At 36.3% G+C, this 12,505-nt stretch overlaps 1 protein-coding gene across 1 annotated transcript in view; it reads left to right on the forward strand.

Annotated features, from left to right (window-relative positions):
- The window catches only part of LOC139740886 (cytochrome P450 3A19-like), a 28,572-nt gene extending 24,697 nt beyond the window's left edge, over positions 1 to 3,875 (forward strand). Inside the window, exons 5-7 of the mRNA XM_071651471.1 lie at positions 877 to 1,014; positions 3,113 to 3,275; positions 3,801 to 3,875. Of these exons, the coding sequence (XP_071507572.1) occupies positions 877 to 1,014; positions 3,113 to 3,275; positions 3,801 to 3,875 (376 nt within the window). The remainder of the gene's footprint in view (positions 1 to 876; positions 1,015 to 3,112; positions 3,276 to 3,800) is intronic.
- Positions 3,876 to 12,505: the final 8,630 nt, after the last annotated feature.

Raw genomic sequence — 12,505 nt, forward strand, 5'->3', positions numbered from 1 at the left:
TTGTGTGCAGTTTGCCTTCATCGATTGGGTCACACACGCTAGGCATGATGGGATGCATCGCGCTAATTTCTTGAGGCGTTTTCACATTATCAAATAGCGCGCCAGTTCGCCAGTTATCCCGCTATTTCAGAAATTTCCCGAGTTAGACTCGAGAAATTTTCTCGATCAGAGCGATACAATTAGCTCGCTAATTTGTGTTCACATTATCAAATAGCGCGCTATTTCGTGGTCGGGTTAATTTCCCAAGTCAGAAAATAGCGCGCTATTTCGAAACATCGGGCTGATGTGAAAACGCCTATTTACGTCGATGCACTTTAGTAGACTATAATAATTATGGCTACACTTATGGCTACACTTTGAACATTGTGGAACACTGTTCCATGTTAAAGGAAGTTTCCACAGTATTAACGTTCAAAACTGTTCTCAAGACATTTCTGTTTATAAAGTATTATGAATGAGTTTTGGTTTGCATCTACGGTATATAGGGCCTACATTGTAGAGTGCATTTCTTTTTCCATTTCCATCCCTCTCCATTAAAGCGCAACCCACACCCTCCCCCTCTACCTCAATAGACCTCGCAGTGGTGATGCACACGAGGAAAAGGGCTAAATTCTAAATTCTTTGATTCAGCTATCAACATTTACATCTATTTTTTTTTTTTTTTTTGCTGAAAAAAAAAAATCGTTATTTTACCAAAAGTTTGCACCAGATCGCTGTATTTCAGATATCAAAATGCAAAAATTACCCTCTCCTATACTACATCCTCGTTTCCATGCTTTTTGTTTGGGTGACAAACAACTCAAAATCAAACGCATGGACTAACATGAATTTGGATGTAACTATTCAGTGATTATCTATTGTGCTGTCTGATTGCAGTACGGATCGGAAATGCACTAAGGATTACACCAGTAAGAATCTCAACGTACCCAAAGGAGGTCAAGTTATTATTTCCATCATCTCTGTCCATCGTGACCCCGAATACTGGCCAAACCCTGAGGTCTTTGATCCAGAGAGGTAAGGATCTCACTATGTGTGCTGTAAATATTGCCATTTTTGTGTGATGAAGCTTTTGCTTTAAATTACAGTGAGCGAGAAAATAGCTCGATATTCAAAAATAAGACGAATCATATATTTCTGGTTAGCATAAGTCTCTAGGAATATGAGTAATTAAGATTTAGAAGGTGAAAACGTCTCTGAGAATAAAGGATAGAATGGGGGATGATGTTTTGAGGGTGGTGAGTTGGCTCAGTCGGTAGCGCATCTGCCTCACGATCCTAAGGGCCCGGGTTCGAACCCGAGTCTGGACTGAGCAATGTTGTGTGTAAGCATACCGTCCCCTCTAGCAAGAGGCAAACTCTCTGTCCATCGGATAGGACATAAAATGGAGGTCCTGTGTATGAAAGAGTAATAACTCATGCACGTAAAAGATCCCGCTTCATTCATTCATCGCAAAGAGCAGGGTGTCTAACCTGGTGAAGTGGTCCCACCTCATATCCAACTGGACCCCATGGAAGATCAACTTAACGTAGCTGATTATGGGCTATCCAGCCATCTTCTCAGGTGGAAATGAACAACAAACAAACAAACAAACCCTTTTCTGACCACCAGAATCCGATCTGACGGCGAAATTTCGGGACCGAAATTATGACGTCACGCAAGGAACGAACGAGCCCTGCGCTGATGCGCTGTTGCTACTATCAAAGTACACAGCGCCGCGGTTCAAAGCTGTCAATGGAAACTTTAGTTACCTGGAAATACCCCCGACAATCCCACAAGAAGTGTGGCTTTTCCAGCACATACAAGAAATGTGAAATGACCTCTAAGTCGGAACAATCAGGGTACCGTCACCACAAACTTTTAATGTCCTTCATGTAGAATGACCACCCATGAACCTCTTTAGCAAGTATGAGTTAAATCCAGTGAGTAACAATCAAGTTATTGCATAAAGAAGCATTATTGCAAATTTTGACATGATCAGGGTGACCTTTGACCCTATAAAAGGTGGAACTCTGAGGCACCATTATCAATAGGTATAGGCGTATAGATTTGACTGTTATACATTTACATGCCAAATTTGAAAAAAAAAAAATGGTCGAGAAACAAGGCCAGCGTCGCACACGCAAGATAATGCAAGTAGACCCTGTTAAAATTCACCTTTTCATGTATAAAGACGGAAGAAGCGAGGGCACCATCACCAAGATCACCAAAAACAACAGGCGTCTTCGTTTTACCATAATACACCTTCATGCCAAATTTGAAGATGATCTACGAACTGCAGCCAGTAGAGCGCTCAAAAGAAAATATCCACGGCGGACGCGTCGGCGCAACGAGGCCATATCCGTGGTATCCTCCCAACTCTGTTCGGTGGATACAATGATAGTTTGTTTAAATGAAAGAAAGATATTATTCAGAGGGGTGAAGGCTCAGGTTTGAGCTTCTCAGTTTGTCTCCCTCTACAAATGAAAATTTGTTGTTGTGATCTTTAAAATTTTTCATTTTTAGAGGGAGACAAACTGAAGAAACTCAAACCTGAATAGTTTGTTTGTTTGTTTGTTTGTTTAATTTATCTTTCTTCCAACGCAATTTCATACATAAATCAAGATTCTTTTCATTAATGTCACATAGAATATCAGTAAGCAGATTACAATGTACATGATTCAAAGAAGGAAAATTGATGTGTAAATAAATTCTATTAACAAAACATAACTCGTATTACCAAATTTCCAAATAATTACCTTAGACATTATGCGGAAGAATGGGAATGAAATGAAATGACAAACACAGAAATATTGCGTATATTTGTTGTAGTTTGAAATACAATTTACATGAAAAGAAATGTGATAAACAAAGCAAATCTATATTCAGATGTTATGTTCATTTAAAGCAATAGCATGTGTTCTGTAGAATCAAGCATTCCAAACAGTGATACCATGTCAGAGTTATTCCAGAAAGGTGCTTGGACCATCCTTATACATGTATAAAACATGACATCCATTAATTTTCTTCTCTGTTATGTTTGTTTGATATGACTCTGTAGTTATCAAGCAAATAATGATAACTGCATTGATATGTAGCTTTATGATTATAACCTTTTACGCTTTTAACCCTCAAGATTCACTAAGGAGAACCGTAAGGGGCGTCACCCCTTTGCCTGGATGCCATTTGGTGCTGGTCCTCGCAACTGTGTTGGGATGCGGTTTGCTCTCATGGAAATGAAGATGGCAATAGTGCGTGTGCTCCAGAAGTACCGCTTTGAAATCAGCCCAAACACTCCGGTATTCCCTCTCACAATGTCCTTAGATTATGGAATTAATGTTTACCTTCTAGGGAAATCCTGACATGTGATTCTGTGGCTTTATCTTCCAGATATCTGACATTATGGCATTAGTCTCTTGATGCTACGTTCTCTCTTCGTTTCTTGTCTCTTGACACTAAATATCAGGAGTTGGGGTGTTGAGGCCAACTTGGTGCTCCTATGGAGATAGTGTACATAATTGAAGTCATTTTGTACTCAGGTACAGGTGATGAGGGAATGTAACACGTCTTGGGAGATGCTGTGACCACAAATCTCCACAGCATGTATACAAACCTTATGTTTTTGCTGAAGTTTAAAGATTACCCTTGGTTTTGATGTTGTGATCTTCATCACCATCCTTGTCACCAACATTAGATAAGTGTCTGGTAATTTGATACAATCACGGCTTGGCATGCGTAAAACTGTAATCTTCTGTGTGAAACACTTATCAACATTGATTCATTTTTTCGCTTTCCCTTTTTGCTATTTTCTGCTGTATCTGCAGGTACCAGTCAAATTTGGTGTGAGGAATGCGACGCCGAATGATGGTATTATCCTGTCTGTTGTAGAGAGAGAGTGAGTTCTTCTAGCCTGGCTTACCACAAGATTGCACAAAATAATTAAAGGAAAGTGCCTTTAAACAAAGCTCAGGCACAAACTTGTCTTCAAGGACAAGTTCCCCTTCATAGACATGTTGGTTGAGTGAATGCAGCAATATTAGTAGAACACATAAATGAGAGTTTGAGGAAAATCGGACAATCCATTCAAAAGTTATGAATTGTTGAAGTTTCTACTCAGTCACGTCTGGATGAGAAGATTCCTATAGCTTTTGATATCACATGTGCACAACGATATAAAGAAAGTACAAAAAAAGTATAGACATAATAAGATATAAGAGGTATAAGAGGTATGAGGTATAAGAAAGTATAAACATATTTTCAATTTTCTCAAAAAAACAAAACAAAACAAAAACACTCAACTTCTCTCTTTCAGAAGACAGGGGAAATGATATTACCCTTAACGTACGTCAGTCACAAATCGAAGAAATGTGCAGCTTATTAAAAAAGCGAAGTTTTGTGAAATTCTCTTTTTATTTCCCTTATATCATGTATATCGTTGCACGCATGTGACTATAGTCTTCTCTTCAAACAGTGATTGCGCAGATACCCTAAAAATTCTCTACTTTTTAATGGATTGTCGGATTTTCCCCAAACTTTTACTGACGTGTTCTACACATTGTTGCATTCACTCAATCCACATGTATATGAAGGTGGACTTGTACGTTAGAGCATGTTCTCGTAGTACATCATTGATTGTATGTCGTCTAGATTATAGACTTCATTATACGAAAACATAATCCTCTAAGTCTGCTCTTCAGATTATGTTCATTATGTCAACACTGTCTTCACAAGAAAAAGTTCAAAGTTCAAATTTATTTCCATTTTTAGTAAATGAATCATCCGATATGTTACAAACCCAGTTGTCATGTGCACATTAATTTCGTTTGTCTTTCATGAGTAGACTGTTTTTGATAATTATTTGGCTCTAAAAAAAAAAAGAGGAAAAAAAGCATTGCTGTATCAGTGGTAAGAAATATTTTTCCATCTTTAGCAACTTACTGATGACCATGTTTCCGTGAAAGCATTGTTTTTAATTTAGACAATTAAGGCTTGTGAGGACTCTCTGAAATTCTATGAGATCTATGAAAGCATTATCTCTGTTCACAAATCCTCACAAGTTTACGAAGAGAAAGTTTTAGCAATATGTTTACAGAACAAAGATGACATAATTCTGAAAGTTTTAAAAACTCAATGTACGTTGACAGAAGTATTCCACATGTAAATAGTGATGTTGGTGAGGTAGCACTGCTTATATAATTTTAGAGAATATGTTATTAAACATCCATGTTCAAAGCATACAAGCATGCAATGTATTGTAATCACTACGCTAACGTGTACAATAAGTTATGCACAGACTGTAAGAATTTGTTTTGATTTTTTTAACGTAATACACGTGGGTTTTAGTCAAATGTGGCCTCTCTGAGGAGACCTATTCGTATTCAAAGAAGTTCTATATATAACCTCTTTGTTCTTATTGTAGAAGAGCAGTGGGAATGAAACAATATTTTTAAATGAGATTAGTGACAGTTGCTACTGTATTCTTTGTTGCTGTAAACGTCCACATCAAGACAGTCACTCTACACACAGTTACACTTTTTTGGCGAATTTTAGGTGACCACACACTATAGTGCAAAAATAAAAGTACGTGAAAATGTATGCTTGTCTGTATTTACGTTTCACAAATAAATGTCTTGATTCCGCAAGATTTTTATTTTTTTTTTTGCCACTGGCAAGATAAAAAGATGGCTGTTGAAAAATTGATTACAATAATTTTTTACACACTCAGTAGAGGTCTTTTAGTTTGGAATACAAAAACAAAAAGCAAAACAAAGAAAACAAATCATCAGGAACTTGCTGCATGTATGACAAATTTCTTTGGTTTTTTTTAAAATGTGCTAATCTTTGTCGTCTTTCTTTCATAGAGCTGTGTGAAATGTGAGTGTAGATCCAACTTTGGAGGGCTATTGTTTCATAACTGTCAAAAAAAGTATTTCATTTCATTTCTGCACTTTTCACAAAGTATGTACTACGTTACAATTTTCCAATACTAATCATATTGTATCCAACACAAATAAAAGCATACCGTGTGCATGTATCATGTATGATGTACCAATGATTGAAAGGTGAGTTAAAGGGACTGTACAGTACTGGTTGAGGTGGGGATTCATGTTTTGAACATTCCCAAGTGAGATAATGAAAAGCCTCTTATGAAAAATATGAAAGCGCATGTAATTTTAAGAAGGATTCAACGTTTATATGATGAAAATTGGTTTTCAAATGGCTAAGATATCCAGAAAAGTGCTAATAATAAAAGGCGACATGCCCTAACTTTATAAGTATCTCTTTGTTTCACCTTGTTTTTGGATATCTCGGCCATTTCAATACCGATTTTCATCGAATAAACTTTTGATACCCCTTAGAACTGCATGCTCTTTGACATCTCATAGAGTGGTTTCTGAATATCTCACAAAACGTTAAAAGCTAAATCTTCACCTCGACCAGAACTGTACACACCCTCTAAAAACATACATTTAAAAAAAGATATTTGACTATTCAATCTAATAATTCATCTTAAGCTAAAGCTTGAATTTGTTGACGGCCTCTAAAAATGCATATGGCTTACACTTCATTACAAATCATTACATACACACTAAATTGTAGAACGAAGTGGGGTACGTACAAAATGCACCAGTGCAAAGGTGAGCTATACCCGGGTGTCCCCAAAAAAGCGGAACGGTGGGTTTTCAGTACTTTGCGTTATAAAAGTGATATATTTTTTGACATCATTAGAAAGAGCATTTTCTACAGAAGACAATGATACCAAAATCATTAAATTTGGTTCAGTACTTTTTATTCTACGCCAATTTCTAAAAATGCAGTCATTTTCAAATTTCGTCGGATTTGGGGGACTTATGAGATAATAATTTGAGTGCAACACGCGATCCATACGGTGAATATTGTTGTAAGGTAAGCACTATTTGGGCACCCGTCCCGCTTCATCATGAATATTCATCAGGCAGTAAGATACTGTACTCGTAAATGGCAGAACGCTGGATACGTGCAAAACGTATCGCCGGGAAATGTAAAAATCTCGAAAAATTGCATCAACGGTGAATGTTAAAACGTCTCGCCGAGAGATGGAAAAAACGCTGCCAGGAAATGAAAAAAAAAAAATATGTATTTCCACGGTATTACGGATACATGTAGATGATGAATATTCATGATGAAGCGGGACGGGTGCCCAGATAGTGCTTACCATTGTGTAAGCTCGGTGATCCATGTCAACAAAAGATACAGCTCTCACATTGGGCACTGGCCAGGAAAAAACTGTGTGTGTGTGTGTGTGTGTGTGTGTGTCTGTGTCTGTGTGTGCGCGCGCCCAATATGAAAGCGTTATATTTTGTTGACATGGATCAACGAGCTTATACAATTCGCCGTATGGAACGCGTGTCGCATCCAAATTATTATCTCATAAATCGCAAAAAATTGAAAATGACTGCATTTACAGAAATTGGAGTAGAATAAAAAGTACTGAACCAAATTTAATGATTTTGGTATCATGGTCTTCTGCGGAAGATGCTCTTTCTATTGATGTAAACTATGATGTAAAATGATCTAAAAATATATCACTTTTAGAACGCAAGGTACTGAAAATCCACCGTTCCGCTTTTTTGGGGACACCCGGTATAGGGTGTAAGTATGAATGTGCATTTTTTTTTTTGTTAATGCCATTCAGAAAAAAAGAAAACAGTGTTTGTTGATTTGCAGAGAGAAAAATAACATAAATAATGTTGATATAATAATGTTAAGATTTTATACTCGCGACTCAATGGAGTAGTCAAAACTTCACATTAGGACTTCTGACAGTTTCCCCTTCAACAGAGGTGTATTCCAAGGAGACCCGATCTCCCCTATTATCTTCTTACTCACGTTCAACCCGATATTGAAACACTTACAAGCGAATGAAGCGAAATTCGGATACGATTTGAACGGAACACGACTCATCTGCGTACCATTCGCTGACGACTTCAATCTTATAACGGGTAATAAAAGAACCCATCAGCGTCTCATGAACGAAATATCTGGTTTGGTAAAGTCTATGAAACTCACCATCAATCCACTCGATCCAAATGTCGCACTATTTCGATCTGTGGCGGTAACCCTACTGATATCTCCTTTTCAATTGACCAACATACTATTGAAACAGTTCGAAATAAGCCGGAAAAATATCTCGGTTCTCTTATAAAGTTTAACATGCAATCTGCGAATGCCTATATTTTCATATTGGAGAAATTACGTAATATTATTACAAATATCAACAGTTGTTCTGTTCATGATGAATACAAATTGGCGGTATTTACCAGATACAGCTTACCATCTCTTCGATACTTACTGTCTGTCCATGACTTTACTAACACTCAGCAGGACGGTCTGGACAAGACTGCAATTTCTCAAATTAAGAAATGGATTTCAACCGCTTTTTTATTTAGCCCCGATGGACTCGACTTTAGAGTACCCTCTCAACTTTACAGAGAATCTCATGTTCTCGGACATGTTTCTTCGCGTATTCGTGGTGATGATAAGGTCCAAGCTGCGCCGGATGCGAAAGTTTCTCGCGAAGGTCAATGGTCGAAAAAAAATGTCCAATTGCAATGCTAAATCATGTGAAAAGTATTTTTCTGATGTGGCTGTATCTGATTGGGAAAAAGTAAAAAATGTAGTGAAACAAACCCTACATACTGAAGTTAAAGCATTCTGGAATGAAAAGGTAGCTCCCCTTGTCATGCAAGGTGATTTTTTTAAAGCTTTTGCAATCAGAGAATTCGGATCTGACATGGCGTTCAATTATGTTCTCTTTTCCATAAAGCGCCCTCAGTTTTATCACGAGAGCGTCCATCAACTGTCTGTACCTTCAGGTGATAATCTCCGCAGATGGGGAAAGAAATTGAATTCACGTTGTTATTTGTGTGGTAATCATGAAACGCTTTTCCACATATTGCACAATTGTAAAAGAGCGTTGGAACAAGAGCGATATAATTACAGACATGACAGCATTTTGAATTATGTGAAGAATGTTATCAGCGATAACATTACTTGTACTGGAAATTTGGATTTGTATGCAGGTTTAGATGGTCATCGCGTGAATGGTGGCACCATACCCCCTGATGTTGTGGTTACAGCAGAACGCCCCGATATTGTGATAGTGAACAAGAGAGATAAGCAAGTTGTAATTGCAGAGTTGACAGTTCCATTTGAGCCCAATATCACAGATGCAAATAAATGAAAAGAAGAAAAATATGCGCCCCTTCAAGCAGACATTGAATCCCATGGTTACAAGTGTGATCTCATTTGCTTCGCAATTGGCTCCCGAGGACTAGTTACGAAAGAAAACAATAAGAAAATATGTTCCATACTAAGATTCGCAGACGAACAAGCAAAAACGAAACCCCATCACGTCCAGGCCCTGTCCAAAATATCTATTGTTTCCTCTTATGCCATCTATAATGCACGTAAAGAACCCACCTGGAATGTTAAAGCTTTACTTACAACGTGAAGTTGAAAACAAGTATTGGCGTTCAATTTACCATGAGTATATAATGTATGGTGGTTGATGATTTTAGATAGAATGTTTGTATATTCATTTATATTATTAGTAAAGTTTTTTTCTTTTTGAGTGTTAAGATTTTATGTTTAGGTTTATGTAAGAAAAAAAGAATTTGAGAGTTAATTCGATATGTTAGATGTGATGCTATAGGATTTGGTATTGTTAATTGTTGTTATCTTTACTGAGAAAGTTAAAGTAGAGTTTTTGGAGAAAAGTTAAGAAGGTGTAAAGTGAATTAATGGTAATGGAGAAAAAAGAAAGGTATAAGAAAAGCAGGGGGAAGGCAGAGAGAGAGAAGAGAGAGAAAGAGAGAGAGGGAGGGAGGGAGAGAGAGAAAGGTTTTATGAGAACGATTTATATAAAACGTAAAGAAATGAAAATAATAGAATGAGATGAATTTGTATTATTTTGATAATAAGGTATGTTTTGAAATGAAATATATGTATTGTATATTTGAATTTGTTTGTGTATAAATGTATCTTTGGTAAATTTGTTTTGAGTACGTAACTGTAACTGAGTGTGTGTGGTTTTTTTTTATAATGTATGATGTATTTACATGTTTTTCTGTATTGTCCTTTGTCTTTGCCCTGTGCCTCCTGTACAATCCAGGAGACAACCTCAGGGTTCCCACAGTCCTGGAAAATCCTGGAAAATCCTGGAAAAATATGTGGTCATGGAAAGTCAGGGAAAAGTCAGGGAATTTGGAAAATTTGTAAAAAGTCATGGAAAAGTCATGGAATTGCATTTACCTCGTGGCTATGGCAGCTTTCCAGTTTGTTGTGTCTCGCAACTCTCATACTCTGTGATCATACTCTGCTATTATAATTGGTGTTCGTGATTTCCATTTTTCCCAGTTTTGTGACATCCCAAATTCTACATAACTCCTGGGACATTATACTAATGATAATAGATGTACATGTAATGAGTAAGATAGTAGGTGGAACGGATGGCTGTGAGGGGAGGTGGAGGCCATCATAACGTGTCTGATTTTGGAAACCGTGCCAGAAAGGAAGTCATGGAAAATCATAGAAAAGCCATGGAATTCTGTTTTCAAATTTCTGTGGGAACCCTGCAACCTAGGCCTTTCATGTTACATTGTTTATTGAGTTAATAAAGAATGCTGAACAACATGCATGTATGTATGGAAATGAATCATGAAATGTAACATTGTGGTAAAAAGAATAAAGTGTATCTTGGCACGACTGCGTCAGCACTCTGATGTGTGGTTTATTAGACATAGGACCCTTTAAGAAAATGTACAAGTTCAGTACAAAACTAATCTATTAATAAATTTCAAATCAAAATAATATAACACACAACAGAATTTTCTCTGATTTCTGAATCCAGATTAACAATTTGTAAATGTATTACTCATTAAAACACACACAAACACATTGCGTTTACAAGTTAAGCTTTCACAAATTTTAGAAATATAAGATACTAAAGATAGGGGTCTGTAATTGTCCCCTTTCGTATTGTTTATAGTGTCGTGAATAATCATTTATGTAAAATACAGGTAAGTGTAAACTGTTCAGCCCACGTGGGGCAGAGGAAGATTGCAGAGACTCTTGGGACTATGGCGCTCGAGGGGAGGAATAAAGGTTGTTACTTTATAGAAAGTTTAGTATATACATGTATAGGTATGGTGGAGATTTATTTGGTGTCAGTGATGATACATGTGACATGTTGGGTTGCCATCATCTTTTCCTCTCCTCTCTGAAATATGAATAAATTTCGCAATCTTCATATTATCAGGTACAAGTCCAGATGTGAGGAAAAGGTTAATAATGTATACTAGTTTCTACTATTTTGGGAATTATATTCTTTAAACAAATCTTATTCAATTACAACCAGAGCGTTCCCGTCTTTCACAATCCCGGTCTTGATTACTTCTTTATCATATATGGGTAGAAAATAATCATTATAGTTTTGGGATTAGGTATATTAAAAAAAAAATCATGAATATGTTACAACACGAGGAGATATTTTGTGATCATTTTCCCGATCAATGAAAAGAAATCATTAAAACTTCAGTCATGCCAGCGGGAATATTGAGGTGTTACCCAATCGCATTTCTGAAATACTTGATGCATCATTAGACATTGTTAGACGTATTCATAACATTAAAACATTAGTATTACCGAGTGTTTCTGATTTCATTAAACTATATTTAGTTATCTGGTTAACATAAAACTATCTCTTCTGTATACGCAATAAATTAGTAAGCATATTTTGATAGGTAACATTTTTGTCTATTCTTATCAGTGGTGTTGCATCTGTACTTATATTTTGTTACTCGATCGATCGTTTTCCGCGGGAGTCTTGGAGTTCTTTTGTAACTATTTTTCCTGTTATAGACGCTTTATGCTCATCAATTTTAAAGGAATAGTAACTAGTTTTCACAAAATAATCATGAGACGAATCAAGATCGGTACTGTATCACATACAAAAGACCAATTGATATCTTTTAAGCTAATTTGCAAATGAGCAAAATTATCGTTATCTTACGAAGTTTCTGATTATTATTTTGCTTGGGAGTTAACTTAACGAGGACTTGTGTATAAATATAGGAATAGGATAATGATCGGAAATGTCTGAAAGGACATTATCGGTCTCGGAAAGTGGAAGAATTACAAAAAAATGGCAGTTTGGTCAGTAACACGGATATATGTATAGAAATCAGCGGTAACAAATCCACAGTCACTATAATTTCTACAATTCTAGCGAAGCATTTTCGAGCATTATACATTTCACAAGATCAATATTAAGATCACCTATGAGCTAATATAGGTATTTATTATTTTATGAACATATAGATTTCTCCACTAAATATAGTATATTAAAAAATAATTAAATTTAGATCCAGGGATCTGTAAAAAATTCCAATCAATTATTTTTATCAATTCGATTTGCCAATTCAGCAAAAAGAGATTCAACTTTGACAGTCTTAACATTTAGCTTTTTGTGAATAGAATATTCAAATTT

This window comes from Diadema antillarum, unplaced genomic scaffold (assembly GCF_040938485.1).
Source record: "Diadema antillarum isolate AM-2024a unplaced genomic scaffold, OU_Dant_1.0 seq00000889_RagTag, whole genome shotgun sequence".
NCBI lineage: Eukaryota > Metazoa > Echinodermata > Echinoidea > Diadematoida > Diadematidae > Diadema > Diadema antillarum.